The sequence below is a fragment of the Sinohyriopsis cumingii genome, chromosome 16, assembly GCF_028554795.1.
Source record: "Sinohyriopsis cumingii isolate HCF-2022 chromosome 16, ASM2855479v2, whole genome shotgun sequence".
Classification (NCBI taxonomy): domain Eukaryota; kingdom Metazoa; phylum Mollusca; class Bivalvia; order Unionida; family Unionidae; genus Sinohyriopsis; species Sinohyriopsis cumingii.
The window spans coordinates 69,289,129-69,305,118 of NC_142976.1; the positions used below are offsets into that span (position 1 = coordinate 69,289,129).

General features: G+C 36.9%; 1 protein-coding gene across 2 annotated transcripts in view; it reads left to right on the plus strand.

The window, feature by feature from the left end:
* Positions 1-15,990, plus strand: part of LOC149780732 (heat shock factor protein-like) — a 69,820-nt gene that overhangs the window by 5,173 nt on the left and 48,657 nt on the right. For both annotated transcript variants that reach the window (XM_089937781.1, XM_089937782.1), the window contains exons 3-5: positions 2,594-2,727; positions 5,801-5,925; positions 11,777-11,852. In XM_089937781.1, coding sequence (XP_089793907.1) covers positions 2,594-2,727; positions 5,801-5,925; positions 11,777-11,852 — 335 coding nt within the window. The remainder of the gene's footprint in view (positions 1-2,593; positions 2,728-5,800; positions 5,926-11,776; positions 11,853-15,990) is intronic.

The following is a 15,990-nucleotide window of genomic DNA, read 5'->3' on the forward strand; positions in this document are numbered from 1 at the left end:
CACTTGCACAATTTCCTACAGAGCAGGTGCTGGCCATGAAAAAATTGCTGTTTGCTGTAGACTGTTGTTTACACTTTATTTACACTTTATTGTCCAGTAATATCAGACCTATGCCAAATCAGTATGAACTGGACAGAAGTATCAGGTCACTAATGTCACATTTAGTATGGTGTAACTGAATCAAGGTTTTGAAATTACCCATATCTTTGACATTTGTTGTAGAGGAAGAAGGAATAAGTTATGCTTGACTGGATTGACTTTAGATTCAATATCAGAATTTGTTTGGTTGCCCATCAACATACATGTGATTATACTGGCAGTAGAAGAAAAAAATATGAAATGCCATCTACCACACAAACTGTTTATAGTTAAATCTACCCTACAGTGAAAGTGAGATAAAAAAGAAGAGATTGAGCAAACAAATTCTTTTGCAGAGACTCTTTGAGTTGGTATTTTAATTTTTTTATTGTTTAATTGTTATTGCCTTCAGTGATATGTTTTTAGATGATCATTTAAGGGCACTTAATATATGCTTTTAGTTCAATTCATGTCAGTACATGACAAAACATAAGTTTTGTCCTAATGCTAAGCCTCCCCCTAACCTCACTAACTAATAAATATGAAACCCAGGATTACATCTCATGTCCAACTCAGAAACTTTCTACACAGGAGGAACTTAGATTGGAAAAGGAAGCTGTTTTAAACTTTTCACATTATCGTTCAAAAGAGTTTTGGCTCCTGGTCTCCCATTGTTCTGCCTTGATTTATGCAGGATAACTTTACTAAGGAATATTGCACTTTTTCCAGAATTATTACACATCTTGGTATAGATCAGACCTTCAGTGAATTGGATTTCCAGCATTTCATATCATCATTTATGTCCACTGTATATTGATATTCTCCAAACTTGATGTTCTTCAACAGAAGTTCTTTTTAAGGCCCTGCTGAGCAAATTGTAGAAAGCAGGGTCCTTTGCAATGTGTCTTTTTCTCCAACATTTAGCTCTAGTTGTACATCATAGTTTAGGAACTGCAAGGTTGATAAATTATGTTATATTTACTATGGCAATTAAAATGCACATTATTATCACAGGCACTGACATAATAGATTTTTTAGTTAGTTGGTTGTCATAATTACTTTACAAATTCATCTAGTGATGTAATTTCCCATGGTAATAATATGCTACAATTATGGCAGTGCACCTGCTGCAGGGGGACAGAATGGTCTAAAGAGCTCTCCGTTACGGATCACTGCCATCTCACCTCAGTCTGCATGCGTTCGAGTTTTGGATTTGGCCAATGTGGGTATGTGAGAAAGCTTGCCAGTAGCTTCTTATGGGTCGGTAGTTCTTTCCTGGGTTTTCCCAGGTTCTTCCTCCACCATTAATACTGGCCGCCATGTATAGCCTATCATGTGCTGAAAAATTATGTTAAACCCTACAACAACAAGCACCTGCTGCAGTAACTCTTGACTTGAAATTGTGCATAGACTCCGGAGATGCTTCTATGAAAGATTATAGTGACATCTATGTTTGTGGACCCAGTTGTGCGCACATTATTGAGGGAGATGTGTATTTATGAAGAAAATAAGCTTCTTTCATGGCCTTCTGAAGCAGAAAACTCACATGCCTGACTCAAATTCCTATTCAGGGACCCTTTTTAAAAGAACTTTGAGAGCCCAAGTTAATACATTGGCCCCATAATTATTGCTCTAGGACACTTCATTTTCATATCTAAATAGTCCAGAGAACCATGTAATGTAGTCAGTTTATATAGGGGAAAATATTTATGTACAGTACTGTTGAAAATTATTATGATGTTGTGTTCTGTAGAAATTAGCAGGCCTGGATTTTTGGTTAATGGTTACTGGTAAGTGACATATCCACAATCTTTTTTGAACTTACCAAGGTTTTACAGACTTTAAAGTACATGTAATTATATCATGTTGGTGGGTCCTATTTATCAACAGCAGTACATATATATGATGAACAGACTGACATGGTTTTACAAAGAGAAAAATAGCAGAAATGCAAAGATTTGTAAAAGAAAAACTGAAACATTGTTATGTAAGTGTTCTTTTTTGGCTAGCATGGATACAATGCAAACTAGTTAGTATTGTTATTGCTGGGTGCATTGATATACAATCCTGTCAGTAGAGATATTAATTTTCCAGGCAAGATATTCCAGAAATTTTTTAATTTTCATATTACATAAATTACTTGGACAAAGAGAGAAGTAATTAATTTTTAACATACTACTAAGTAAATCAAAAGAAGTAAATGAGCAGTAGTAAATTTTGATGTATAATAGAAATAATGATGTGAATGATTCATCTCAGGATTTGATATTATGTATCATACATGGTCAGTTACATCTAAAGTTAGTTTAATGAAATAATGCAGTGTACAGGACAAAAGCATCCAAAACGTATTGTCTTCTATTTGTGTACAGTATCATTTTGTATAATATGCCAAACCATTCCAGGTACAAGTTCATTGTGAAGCCACTGAATCAGAGAGCTTTGTAGTTACCAAGGGTCAAGTTAAAACTTGTTTTAGAACAAAGTGAACAATTGTTTCTCTTTCCTTGTACAGATGGCTTCAGGAAGAAGGTTCATTTGGACAATGGAGCCATGAAATCTGAGAAGGATGACCTGGAATTTCTGCACCCGTATTTTCAAAGGGACCAGGAACATTTATTGGAACTTATAAAGAGAAAAGTCAGTGGGGTGAGACCTTAGTATCCTCTTTCATGCATGCTCAACATTTAATCATTGGCAGCTTAAGAAAACTGTGAGGCCTGTGTAAGTAAGATTGCCATGACCTGCAGAAAATAAGATTGTCATGACCTGATGAAGTGTATATTGACAAGTCGGTTCACAGAAGCAAGTTTTGTTAAAAGTTATTTCCCTATTTGTTTGGTAGCTTAATGCAGTGTATGATACAATCTTATTAATGCAGCTAGACCTGCAGTTTATCAGCTTGGCAAGGATATATATTGGTCATCACCTGAAGATGTATATATCATTACTATCCTTTTGTGAAATAGCTTAATACAGAGTGTGTATGACTTAATCTTGTTAGTGCATCTAATCTGGCGGTTCTTGAATTTTGATTAATATGATGGTCATTGCCTGGAGATGCGCATATTGACAGATCACTTTGTTCCAACAATTTATGTTAATTGATGCCCTTTTTTGTTTGTAATGAAATGCAGTGAATGACAACCTCACTGGCTCCACTTGTCCAACAGTTGGGCTCAGTTTTTTATGGATTGTTATAAAACATGGTTCATATAATTTTCGTATTCTAATGATGCACATGTTGACAAATCTTTGTGCTTCCATGCATTGTGTAGGAGTTTTTGCCCATTTTTCCTTGCTACTGGATGAAGTATATAACAGAATTTTGCGAATATAGGACTGATACAATTTTGTTTCCATCCACTTCCCCAAAATTTAAATAACTTGTCAGGATTTGATGAGATGTATGTACTTTAGGCTATGAAAAAAACCCACAAAATATTGTACAATATTTATTTTTTAAAGAACTAAATTTTTCAAAAACATATTAGACATTTTGTTACCTCATGTGTTTTCGTTTTCCATTGTCCAGGTATCTTATATGCACTGTTTCTTGCTCTGATATGGTAGCATCAGTACTTCCATCAGCAAGAATGGAAAGGAATTTACTGTAGTTCAGACTTTCCCTGACTTTTTCTCTCAAGACTAGATAAGTTGATAAAATGAAGTTTCTAATCCTGAATCTGTTAATATAATTAGTACCAAGTTCAACACATTTTTTCTTCCTGAAATGCATTTCCATATCACAGTGGTTTTCCATATTGAGCTAGGATGTAGGCCATGTTAAAGAGGGTTCTTGTTTAGTTTTGAAAGGGCCTCTTTTAGTGGAGCGTCAGCAACTCTAACTTCAGGGATTTTATACACATGCTGGTTTGTGTCTTGCATAAACTGTATTCCACTGGCTGTGTAAGGTTCAATACTGTCATGGGATTTTATTGATTCAATCCTGAATTTGTCCAAAAAAAATTCTTATAAATCAGTAAATTAAAGCCAGGGATTACAATCAACCCAATGCAACTGAAAATTTCTTGGCTGCTTAGTATTGTCAATTTTGACATTTTTTAGCTGCCACATAGTTTGGTTTATATCTGTTTGGAGAAATAGTTACCTCACAGTTAGTGGTAGTCTTACATTTTACCCCTCCCCTTTCACATGAATTTCTCTTCAAATCTTCCATATTAACTTTAAATTTAGTAAATTCATTTTATCTACATAGTAATATCAGCTTGCTTGTCAGGTATTTCTAAAGTGGTTATAATATATACTTTGTCCTTAAAATATAAACAGAGAAAGCTTCTTAATAAACCTAATTTACTAATTGTTTTGCTTCAGATACAGTATTGGATGTGGATGTAAATCTTCTGTTTAATCATTTGAAAGAATCATCACTGTCATTTATTCAGTTTATAAAAGGAATGATCACTATGTTGGTTAAGTGCCATTCATTAATTTCATTGGATTGACTCTCAGTATTTATTTATTGTATAAAAAAATACAATGAAGCTGTTTGAATTTCAGCTATTTAATTGTACCAGCGTTGTTTTGATTCACATTTTAATTGGCAAATAATTGGGTCATTAGCCCAGTATGCAGTCAAGCAGTAATAGAACATGTACATATGCAGTAATTATCAATGATCACTAGTAGTTGTGATAAAGGATATAAATAGATGTAGAAGAGTAAATTCAAGCTTTCAGTATACATGGAAGGCATGAACGGCTTGATAAAGGTAGATAAAGTGATTATGGCATGAAAATAACTACATGATTGATTTTTAAAAAGAAAGGCAAATATAAGCACTTGTTCTGGTTTAGCCCAACTTTAAAAATGAATAGTCCAAGAAGTCAGTCTATGGGATTGGCTCAGCCCTGGAGTGGAACTACTCTTGATTTTTTTGTTGCTGTATTGCTGTGTAACATGAGTATATAGTGTTGGTCATTGCCAGAAGATAATTGATACCTTTAAATTATTACATTTATGGTATTTTCAGTTCACACAATTTTTTTAGCTGCTTGTTTCCATCATCAGGTAGCAAATTGTTCAGCTTTCTCTAGTTTTCTAACCCTGCTGGCCACAGAACTGAAGAGCTTGTGGGATGGCCTGTTGTCCTTTTTTTGTCTGTCCATACATTTTTTTATTGCAACTCTTTCTAAACTAATGGAAGGATTGCCATTTAACTTGGAACACACATTTATCATCACAAGGTCTTCTTGGTCCTGAATGAAAATTTTGCCACTCAGCCATTTTTTAAAAATCTCGTTTCTAATTCTTTTGAAGGGATGGCCTTGTCAACAAGTAGTTTTCACTGAAAGGCTTATGATGTCTGATGGGTCCAAAATGAATTTGGTGCCAATCTGACAACCAATATTGTCACTTGGCAGCCATTTTGAAAATCTGTTATTGCTAATCCCACTGAATGGAAGGTCATATCACATTGTGTTTTCACCAAAAGGCTTAAGACATCTTCTGGTTGTAAATGAAAATGTGACCTCCAATAAGGCAGCCATAAAACTTCATTTTGTTTGGTTGGATGTCATTGAAAATGATGCTGATCTGGCATCCATTATGGTTGCTATCATGGCCATCACACGGTGGTTAGAGTTTGCATTTAAGTCATTTTATACATTGTGTTTGGGCATTGTTTGTGAAATGCACAACATTTAAAGTCTTTTGTTGTTGGTATGATCATTATCAACACCATTAATTTTCTTACTTACAGAGCAACACTGTTGTAGCAGTCAAGAATGAACATGACCAACATGATCTGAGTGACGTGCTTTCAGATCTACAGACATTGAAAAGTAAACAAGACGTAATGAACACTACCATGGAGGCCATGAAAAAGTATGTTGAAGTGCAGCATACTGTACTCTAGACATTGTTTCCATTATACCTACCTTACAGATTAATGGATTATGTTTCAATTTATCGTCATTAGTTTAAACATTATTTATCTGATTTTATATGAACCCAACCCACCTCTTTACAAAGTAGATGGTGCAACATACCTAATGATCAAATGGCTAATTATAATGGTACATCAGTGTTACAGCTGGTCATCCTACTGACCCCTCTCATCAAAACTGCTGATCCTCTGCTCCCATTCTGCATTTATTAATTGCAAAATTGGTGTCTTATAAATATTTTTCAAATGCCTTGGTGGTTAAATTGGTTATTTTAATTGCTTTTGAAAATAGTTACAAATCATATTCTGCTTGGACCAAGTGGTAGCTGTTATGCTCTTGCTAACTATAAGCTCAAAGGGGTTACTGCAAGCAGTCCATCTTGGAAACATCTTTGTCATTACAGTTCACTAACTCAATGAGAACTTGACATGTTCTTTCTGCTACATCAAATAATGTCACTGAGTAGTCTCCATCAACCTTCAGGATGCACATCTTGACATTCCAATTTTTTTTCTTCTCACAGGAAATACCTCTCATTTTGTCAGAATTGGGAGGCTTTCCAGTTTCAAGCTCTGCCATTTGGTCTATCCTCTGCTATGCCTGTTGCACATGAAACTTCACTAGACAAAGTTCCAATATCTTAACCCTATCTACACGTATATTTCAGTGTTGTGTTCTAGCAGCATCTGTTGGATTTCATAATTGCCTCCCTTAGTATGTAATGCCACCTAACCAATATCATGTAAAAGCAATGTTTTTGTACATTGGCTGAAAATGGTTGCGGCAATCGACTTAAAAAGGATACATTGTAACTTTAACATCAGAAGTATGACTGTGTACCAGAGAGAAGTTATTACAGGTGTATTCTTGAGAGAAAGGATATATATGTACAATCGCAGACCGGCAGTGGAAAATTGCAAATTTGAAGAAGTTGATTTTGATTGCATGTGTTGGCTTGCAGCCACATCCACAGACCTGCCAACCCTAAAGAGACATTCTCAGTTAAGTCATTCAAAAGTTTTCAGTAGGTTGGACCAATTTTCAGTAAGGTGTAAAAACTGTTAAGTACTGGCAACAATTAAAATTTTAATAGCCATTACAGTTTATATCCGGGGCCCCGAGTGGTCTGAAGTGCTCTCCGTTATGGATCACTGCCATCTCACCTCTGTCTGCGTGGGTTCAAGTCTCGGATTCAGCGAACTTGGGTACGTGAGAAAGCTTGCCAGTAGCTTCTCGTGTGTCTGTGGTTTTTTCCGGTTTTCCCGGGTTCTTCCTCCACCATTAATACTGGCCACCATGTATAGCCTTTTGTGTGCTGAAAAATGTCGTTAAACCCTACAACAACAACAGTTTATATCCATGTTGTAACTTACACAATATAATTACTGTTGTGATGGTACATGGCGCTTTTGCACTTTTTGAGAAATTTATGGTCAAACTCCTTTTTAAAGCTTTCTCTCACCTTCACTTTCATAACAGGTATTGCTTCCAAGGTATCAACTGACATAGATGATCTAGATTTTGAGTGATTTTTTGCAACAAATGAGAACACCCTCTCACAGACTGCATTTGAATGAGGAACAATAAATACATTCTTCATGATACTGGACAACACTTTGTATTTCAACTGGTCATTAGCATCCTTGAGTTTGCTAATAAGATCCCATTGCTTGTCAACTCATTCAGTGTTTAAAATCTCAGGATTCTGTTAATCTATTTGGTAATTCAAAACTCTGCTTCCAAGTTGTCTCGCCCGTTGGTTTCTTTGGTTTCCATACACATAAATCTTGATGGGAATTACATCACACTGTTAATATCACTCATCGTCCTTTTTGACACATCAGCAATTGCACTATGTTTCAGAAGTTCATTATTCAAGGGAAACCTCTTAACAATGTAATTACAAACAGTTGTGCAATAGTCCCTTACATCTTTATAGAATTGACAACAGTGTAATCACAAACAGTTATGTAATAGTCCCTTTCATCCTTATATAATTGACAACAGTGTAATCACAAACAGTTATGTAATAGTCCCTTTCATCCTTATATAATTGACAACAGTGTAATCACAAACTTTTGTGTAATAGTCCCTTACATCTTTATAGAATTGACAATAATTCATGAACAGGAATGGCTGCAATTGACCAATTGAGGGTTGGTGCTTTTTGTACCCAAAAAATAGTTTTGCTGAAACTTAGTTTAAACCATATTCATTTGAGAAATTTTGTTACAATTACAAACATATGATTGGGTGGATTCATTTCAAAGCATAAGTTTATTAGCAGTCTCTCCAACAGCTGAAACTTCAAATAAAACTTATTACTGTTGAAGCACTGATTGTTCTGTATAAATACTAAGCAAATGGAAAACAAAAAAAAAACAAGAAAAGAAATAATAAAAAATCGGTCTCAGTGTTCTACTACAGTTATTTGATGTTACCGCTGCAATAACAAAGATGCATTTGTTTGGTCCTCAAAAGTTTGCATTTAGTGGTGACTTCAGTAACACATGCACCCTTATCCAAGCAAGCCGACTGCAATCTTCAATAAAAACAAAGTACCCTTCATCAAAGAAATTCATCATGAAACTTTAATGCAAGCAGTGGAAGCTGATCGATTGTTGCATTTTCCAAAGTGATTTTGAGCACTTTTATTGTGCCATGAAAGTTTTACTTGGCAGGAAGTATGTTTAGGCTTACAGTCGCTACCACAGCCAGCATAAAATGCAAATTAAAATTTGAATCTTTTGTTGTTGTTGTAGGGTGCAATACCATTTTTCAGCACAAGATATGCTATACGTGGTGGCCAGTATAGCTGGTGGAAGAAGAACTCTGTAAAATCCCAGGAAGAACTACTGACCCACAAGAAACTACTGCCAAGCTTTCTCACGTACCCACATTAGCCAAGCCTGAGACTCGAACCCATGCAGACAGAGGTGAAATAGCAGTGATCCAGAACAGTGAGTGCTTTAGATCACTCAGCCACTTGAGGCCCCTTGAATCTTGTGAAACCATATATATTTGGTCGCAAAGATGTTTGTTAAACTTTTTATTTTGTTCATGTGGTTTCATTTTCTTATTAGTGTCCTCATCCATTGGTAGGCTCAGCAGAATGTTATGTCTCCAGCTGACCAAACTCTTGGCCATGTACATGTGGCATGTAAACAACTATAAAAGCCACATGCTACTGGCAACCATGAAAAGGTCATTGAAAAGTTTACTTAATGTGTTTGACATTGGGATAGATCAAACGAGGACTGACATTTTTTTTTACATATGGGTTATTTGTGCTTTCTAATGTGAATGATATATAAATTTTTTAATGTGATTCATACTTGAATTTATGTATTTTTCTTACACATGTACAATACTTTCCACGTTATGGGTTCTTCTACACAATTGTAAGTTGTAAATACACACATGTATTCCAGATTAGTTTTGTCCTCGAGCAAAATTTCCATTGTTTATTTTCTCTCTGTAAATCCTATTTTTGACATCAGGTCACCGATTACAAATTTCACTTGTATGCTAAATTTTATTTTTGTAACCCTCCCCCACTTATCTCTACGGCCACTTAAGTTGACAACATTATCTTTGTTCCATGGATATTGAGATAAATGGGTAGTACTGTATTATGAAAATGGCTGTAAATGGGCGACTAAAAATTGAGGTTAGCAATTTTATTTGGTGACAACTTTATTAATGCGAGCCCATAGCAGATTGCCTGTTCACTAGGGTGAGGGGGGCTGTCTTGGTGGACTTGTTTGCCATGAGACTGAATAACAAACTCCCCTTTTATGTCTTCCAGTACCAGATCAGGGGGCTTGGGCAGTGGATGCATTCAGTCTGCGATGGGATTGTGTGTTCACTTACACCTTCTCACACTTCAGAATGAAGTCAAGATTTCTGCTGCACAACTCATTCAGATAACCCCACTGTGGCCCCCAGCAATTGTAGTTCAGTGATCTTCTCATCCAAACCGGAATATTACCAAGGATGAAATTACTGATGTTGCAGCACATGGGTTTCTTTCACTGCATTCTACAGATTCTCCACTTTTTTGCTTGGCACATCTCAATTTGTTCTTTCCGCTAGGTCAGGTTTTTGAGCAAAGTTGCAAACTGCATAGTCCAGTCAGAGGGTGTCCACATCCAAAGTCTGCAGTGCAAAGTGGGATTCTTCTTTGATTGGCACAGTAGAAAAAGTGTGTTGATCCTTATAAGAACAGAGGGCCTTTGCAGTGGCAGACTTTATTTTCTTGTTTCTTCAAAGAGAGAGCATGTTTGGTCTCTACTATTGAGGGATATAGAGCATCCCTATCTAACATGCTGAAGTTTTCCAAGGGTCTGGCTGATGACACCAATCCAAATCATTCTATTTTTTCACACATTTCAAGTTGCAGGTACCTGTATCATGCTCACTAATGCCTAGATGGAATCTCACATTTGTTTTGTAGGCTTTGTCAAATTACAATTATGAACTGTTGAGTCGAGCTTTCCCAAATCTTACCCTGAAATCTGTCTTCCTGCTGTCCTTAGTGTGGGTGAGGAGAAAAAACAAGCTTCATGCCTATAGAGGAAAGTTGTTTATGTTTCAGTACTAATTTCGAGTCTATATCTCTCCTTTGAAAACTGGGTTTGGTAGCTCCACTCTCTATCGAGATCCCCGTCTTTGTTGTATCTGTACTGGTAATGATCATGATTGGCTTCAAAAAGGGAAAATAAAGAGTGCTAAATGGATTTTCTTACCTAATAAGAGGGGGCCCCGAGTGGTCTAAAGCACTCTCCATTATGGATCACTGCCATCTCACCTCTTTCTGTGTGGGTTCGAGTCTCGGATTCAGCCAGTGTGGGTATGTGAGAAAGCTTGCCAGTAGCTTCTCGAGGGTCGGTGGTTCTTTCTGGGGATTTCCCGGGTTCTTCCTTCACCATTAATACTGGCTGCCATGTTTAGCCTATCGTGCGTTGAAAAATGGCGTTAAACCCTACAACAACCTAATAAGAGCTCTGCTAATGTCTTTCCATCCACCATTTCTCAGTGGATTGTTTTCATTATCAAGAGACCTTATCTGTCACTTTGAGGAACCTTTCCTTGATGAAAATTAAAGTCCATGAAGTTAGGACTATTGCTGCTTCATTGGCCTGACTAACTCATCTGTCGTTTTAGCCATTTTGGCGGACACATATTACTTTTTCTCCTTCTACCTTTGGTCCTTGGTGCATGAGCAAAGGCATTTTTTCCCTTGTGCCCATTAGTTATGACACAGTAAATGGCCTAAACTGCCACCAACAGCATTGAAATGTAGGTCTTTGGAAGACGTAAAACTAATTTGTAATACATATATCTATAGCATGTTCTCCTCATTCCACAAAGATCTGATCTCCTACAAGTAGTCTGGGTCCAAGAAAAAGAGGATGGCTACTGCACATGTGATTATTACATCAGAATTGGACTTGATGTGTTCTTTCTGTCCTACACTTTCTAGAAGGCTCTGCCAGATGGGAGAATTAAATTTTCTAATGTGGATAAGGGTAATTCCATTCTGGAAAAGGTAAGTAAAGCAGTAGTCCTGGGTAGGCAATATGTTATTAAAATTAACCCCCCCCCCCCAATACATACACCTGCTTAAGACTAAATGAGCTCTATATTTGATGAACATGATATGCCTTTTTGGAACTCTTGTAATGGGATTCTTCTACATCCACACAGCAAAACAAATGCAAAATTTAGTCATAAATGAGGACCTCTTGTTAAATATTTTTCCATTACAATTCCTTCTTCCATTACAGGGAAAATGAAACTCTTTGGAGAGAGATTGCCTCCCTTAGACAGAAGCATATAAAGCAGCAGCAGATTGTTAACAAGGTAACGGCTTATAACTAGTGTGCATGAACTTTTAAGTCGAACATTTACTGATGTTAAATGATGAAACATTGTAAAAAGTTTAGGCAGTATGATATACATTTGAATGAAATTTATATGAATCAGTTCATGTTATGTGGAATTTTTTCCTACCCAAAAAATACTTGTGCATGTAATTAAGTTATTAAAAAAAGGAAGAAACAAAAATACTGTTACAGTTCGGCATACACATACCTAAAAAGATGTCCCCAGGCGTTCAAAACCCTTGTATATTTATGGCCTCTAGTATAGATTGCTTTAGATGTTTGTTATTTTAATTAGAATCCTGAGCCATGTGATGATTATAGTTGGCTAATGCTGACTTCTGCATTTAATTGGTGGAATATTTTTCAGTTTTATGTATTTTGAGACGTATTCTCTGACAGTTAGGAAAATGAGAAATTAGTTTGTCATTACAATTAGTGTTTGATTGACTGAGCCCTTGAGTAAATAAAATTGTTTTTGGACAATGTGGCTTTTATGGAACCAGTTTTTGGTACCTCAGGAGTTTAAGTTTGCATAGAAAATCCATATCCAATTACATATATCCAGATCTGCCATTGCATTATGTGCTGGCAGATCTGGGTCAGTGCATTTTATTACATCATTTTAAAAAATCAGTAGTAAATTTAAATGACTTGGGAGAGAATGCTGTATATTCTTGCATGTAAGATGATCAAAATTTAAGGCAACGTTGTTTAACTATGCAGTATTGGTGACTTTTCTGTAACCCTTGTTCAAGTTGCTGTGAATTTTACAATGAAATCTGAATTGAAAACAGTAGTTTTATTTATCTAGATGATCAGTTTGTGAGATTTTATTATATGCACTGGCTTACAGGTCTTGATGCCCTCCCCTCATAACTATTGGCTTTGATTTAGCAAGTTGTTGTTTTCTTAATCCCATTTTATAGCACATAATAGACAATACGTGATGGCCAGTATGGAGGAAGAATGCAGGAAAATCTGAACTATGGGAAGCTATTGATAAGCTTTCTCACAACCGACAAAGGTAATTTTGCAAATAATGGAATTGGTTGTCTGATATGCTCTGATCATTGGTATATAAAACAGCCATGTTTTGGTTGGTATTTTTTATATGTTTATCTTATAAGTCTAAGACTTTTAGTATTCATGCTTATTTCCATCTGCAGGATTTAATTTGTTGAGGAAAAAGTTAACTTGCACTCGCATCTATATAGTAGTTGAAGAAGCAAGGTTATCTTGAACTCTATTTTTATCTCCCTTTGAATGATCATCATTTAGGAACCTGGTACCCCAGAGACAACATGGGAACGTTGGGCAAGCCAGGTAATAGGGATCTTTTTATGCCCATTGAGTCACACTTTAACCTTATGACAGCCAAACATCCAAATCAGTATAAGAGGCAATCATACAGGGGAGGTAAGAAACCAAGTTTTTCTTCCCCAAAGTCTCCTGCTTCCTGATGCTGACTTCACACATGCACCACCTATAGACCACCTACCAGGGGGCATCAGACTTCCAATTACTGCAGAACCAATGGTTGACCTAAGTCATCTATTAAGGACTTTGGATTTTGTTATCCAACCACCTCCTCTTTTTTCCACTCATCTTCTTTAGGATGTGCCATCAGAATGGGAGAAGGATCATATTCTTCAGCAGGAGACTCATAGACAAAGTGGAGTTGGAGATTGTATGAAAACCACAATGAGCGGGGTTCTATTCATGACTAATATAGACCAGAGTTGTCTCAATGCATTCATTCATCTGCTAAAGTTCAGGATGTATACAGCAGGGTCTATCCGACTCTCCATCGAAAGGAACAAATATGCAGTCAGTCTTGACTTTACAGATGCCTACTTTCATGTCCCTATTCACCTGGATAATTGCGAAAGTTTCTTTGGTTTGCTTGACATGACAAAGTTTGCAATTTCTAGTCCTTCCTTTGATCTAAATATCACTCCCTGGGTCTTCACCAAAATTATTGATTGCATCATCACTCTATATGGGCTCCTCCACAAACACGATAAGTGCTATTCTTATCTAGGGCAGAAATGATCTTCTATCCTTTTTGATTCATCTGATGGTTTCAAGTCAACTGGGAAATTTTTTGCCACCATTATGCCCATGTACTGTCTATCTGAGTATCAAGTTTATAACTGATTTTGTTCTTGTTTATTTCTCTCATGTACATGTCCTATGGATTAAGAAACGTATAGACTCCATTTCCAACAGGACATGGTTTTCAGTGAGAGAGCTCTTTGCTTGGGTTACTCAGTGCAGCAGTATGTCTAGTTTGGCTGGGCTGCCTTATGCTTTTGTTACAAATGACTTTTCCAGTGCTGGCTCATTCTACCAAAAAGTTAATATCATGTCTGAAACATGATCATTCTGGTGTCAGTGGTACAACCATGGTTGGCTCATGACAGGAGTTCCTGTGGAGAAAAAAACAGCTGCAAATGGTGGTATGAACCAATGCCAGTATGTACTGTTGGGAAGCCCACTTGGTGCCAGGCTTCAATTTGGTTATTGGCAAATGGGGACCAGGTAAAGGGCTGCTGCACATCAATCTTCTGAAAATGAAAGCTATCATGAACCCCATTCAGCTCTGGAACAGTTGTCTCCGTGGTAGGTTTGTCCTGATTTTGTGGGGCAACTCTGCTGTGGGGACTTACCTCCTCCACCATGATGGCACCAAATCACTCAAACCTATGCATGCAGGTTTGGCAGTTTCTTCATTGGTGTTAACAAATTCAGATTGATATGCAAATCAGACATATTCCCAGCAGACTCAATGCCTTGGCTGATATTCTGTCCAGATGTTCCTTCCATCTGTGGGTTTTTCATTGGACTTGTGCGCTTTATTAGGATAGCCTTGTGAGAGAAAAAATTCAAACCTCCAATTGTGGAGAGAATTTTAAGAGCAAGAAAGCCCTCTACTCTCAGGGCTGATGAGAGAAAGTGGCATGCTTTGAGGGAGAGGTTTAGATTCATACCATTGTCCCTTTTGTCACTTTCAATAATGGACTTTTTCTCAGAAAAAGTTGGTACCAGTTGCCCATCAATGGCTATCTCTCCATGATATCTTGCACATTCAGGCACCATGGCAGAGGAGATATTGGTATGGTAAACATCTCTCAGACCTACTAGTAAATTTTCTATTTGAATAGTCCAAAATCTTTCAACCTGTTTCGTAAATGGAATATGTCCTGGGTTTTTACATGACTTGGCTTAAGAGAAGTTTGATCTGTTGATCCAGACCTTGCTAAAACTGAATGAGTTACATATTCTTTCAGTCAAACGAATAATCTTCAGATCGGACGGTTTGGTGATCCTCGTGGCATAACTAGCCTTTGTAGCCAAAAACTGGTTACCATCAGTGGGCAGGGAGAGAGTTGTCATACTCTCTTCTTTTCTATAGATATGTTGATATCAGCGGCCATGCAAGATCCTGTCTTTACCCTCAGTTTATATTTTGAATGCACAGAGACATGCCATAAATGTTGAAGGCTGGAAAGCAGAATATGACATTTCGCTTTCTGTTGTCATGGCTTAAGTAGGTTAAATGCTTGATGTACTCTGATATCTGAAAGGATCTGAGCTGCCTCGTGAGGATTTCAGCTCGTGAAATTATAGTGATCTCTGCGAGCCTCACATTAAGAGGCAACATTTTGACCCTAGATATTATACAAGCTATTGGATGACATGCAGAGTCAATCTTTTTGAACTTTTATCTCAGGGACTTAGTTATGCAGAAGAAATATCTGAATCTGATGGGTCCTGTGGCTCTGGCCCAGACAACCTCCAGACTTAATTAAATCAGGAGTCTCATAGCTTTGCTGAATTTGCCCGCCAGGTTTGTCAGTGAGAAGATCTAAGTAATCATCTTCTTAACCTGATAGTGATCAAGGATCACAAGACTATTGGTTGTGTTGCTTTAAGCCGGAAAATGTGTTATTGTTCACATAGGATATCCAGTGTATCTTCCCCAGAAGGATACTTGAGGTATAAACCTATTACCTGTTCTCCTAATGTAAATCTGATTGGCAGAATGTGTGCAAATTTTATAGTGAATCTTTTCTCAGAGAATACTGACCCAATTACATTACTTGAAGACCTCC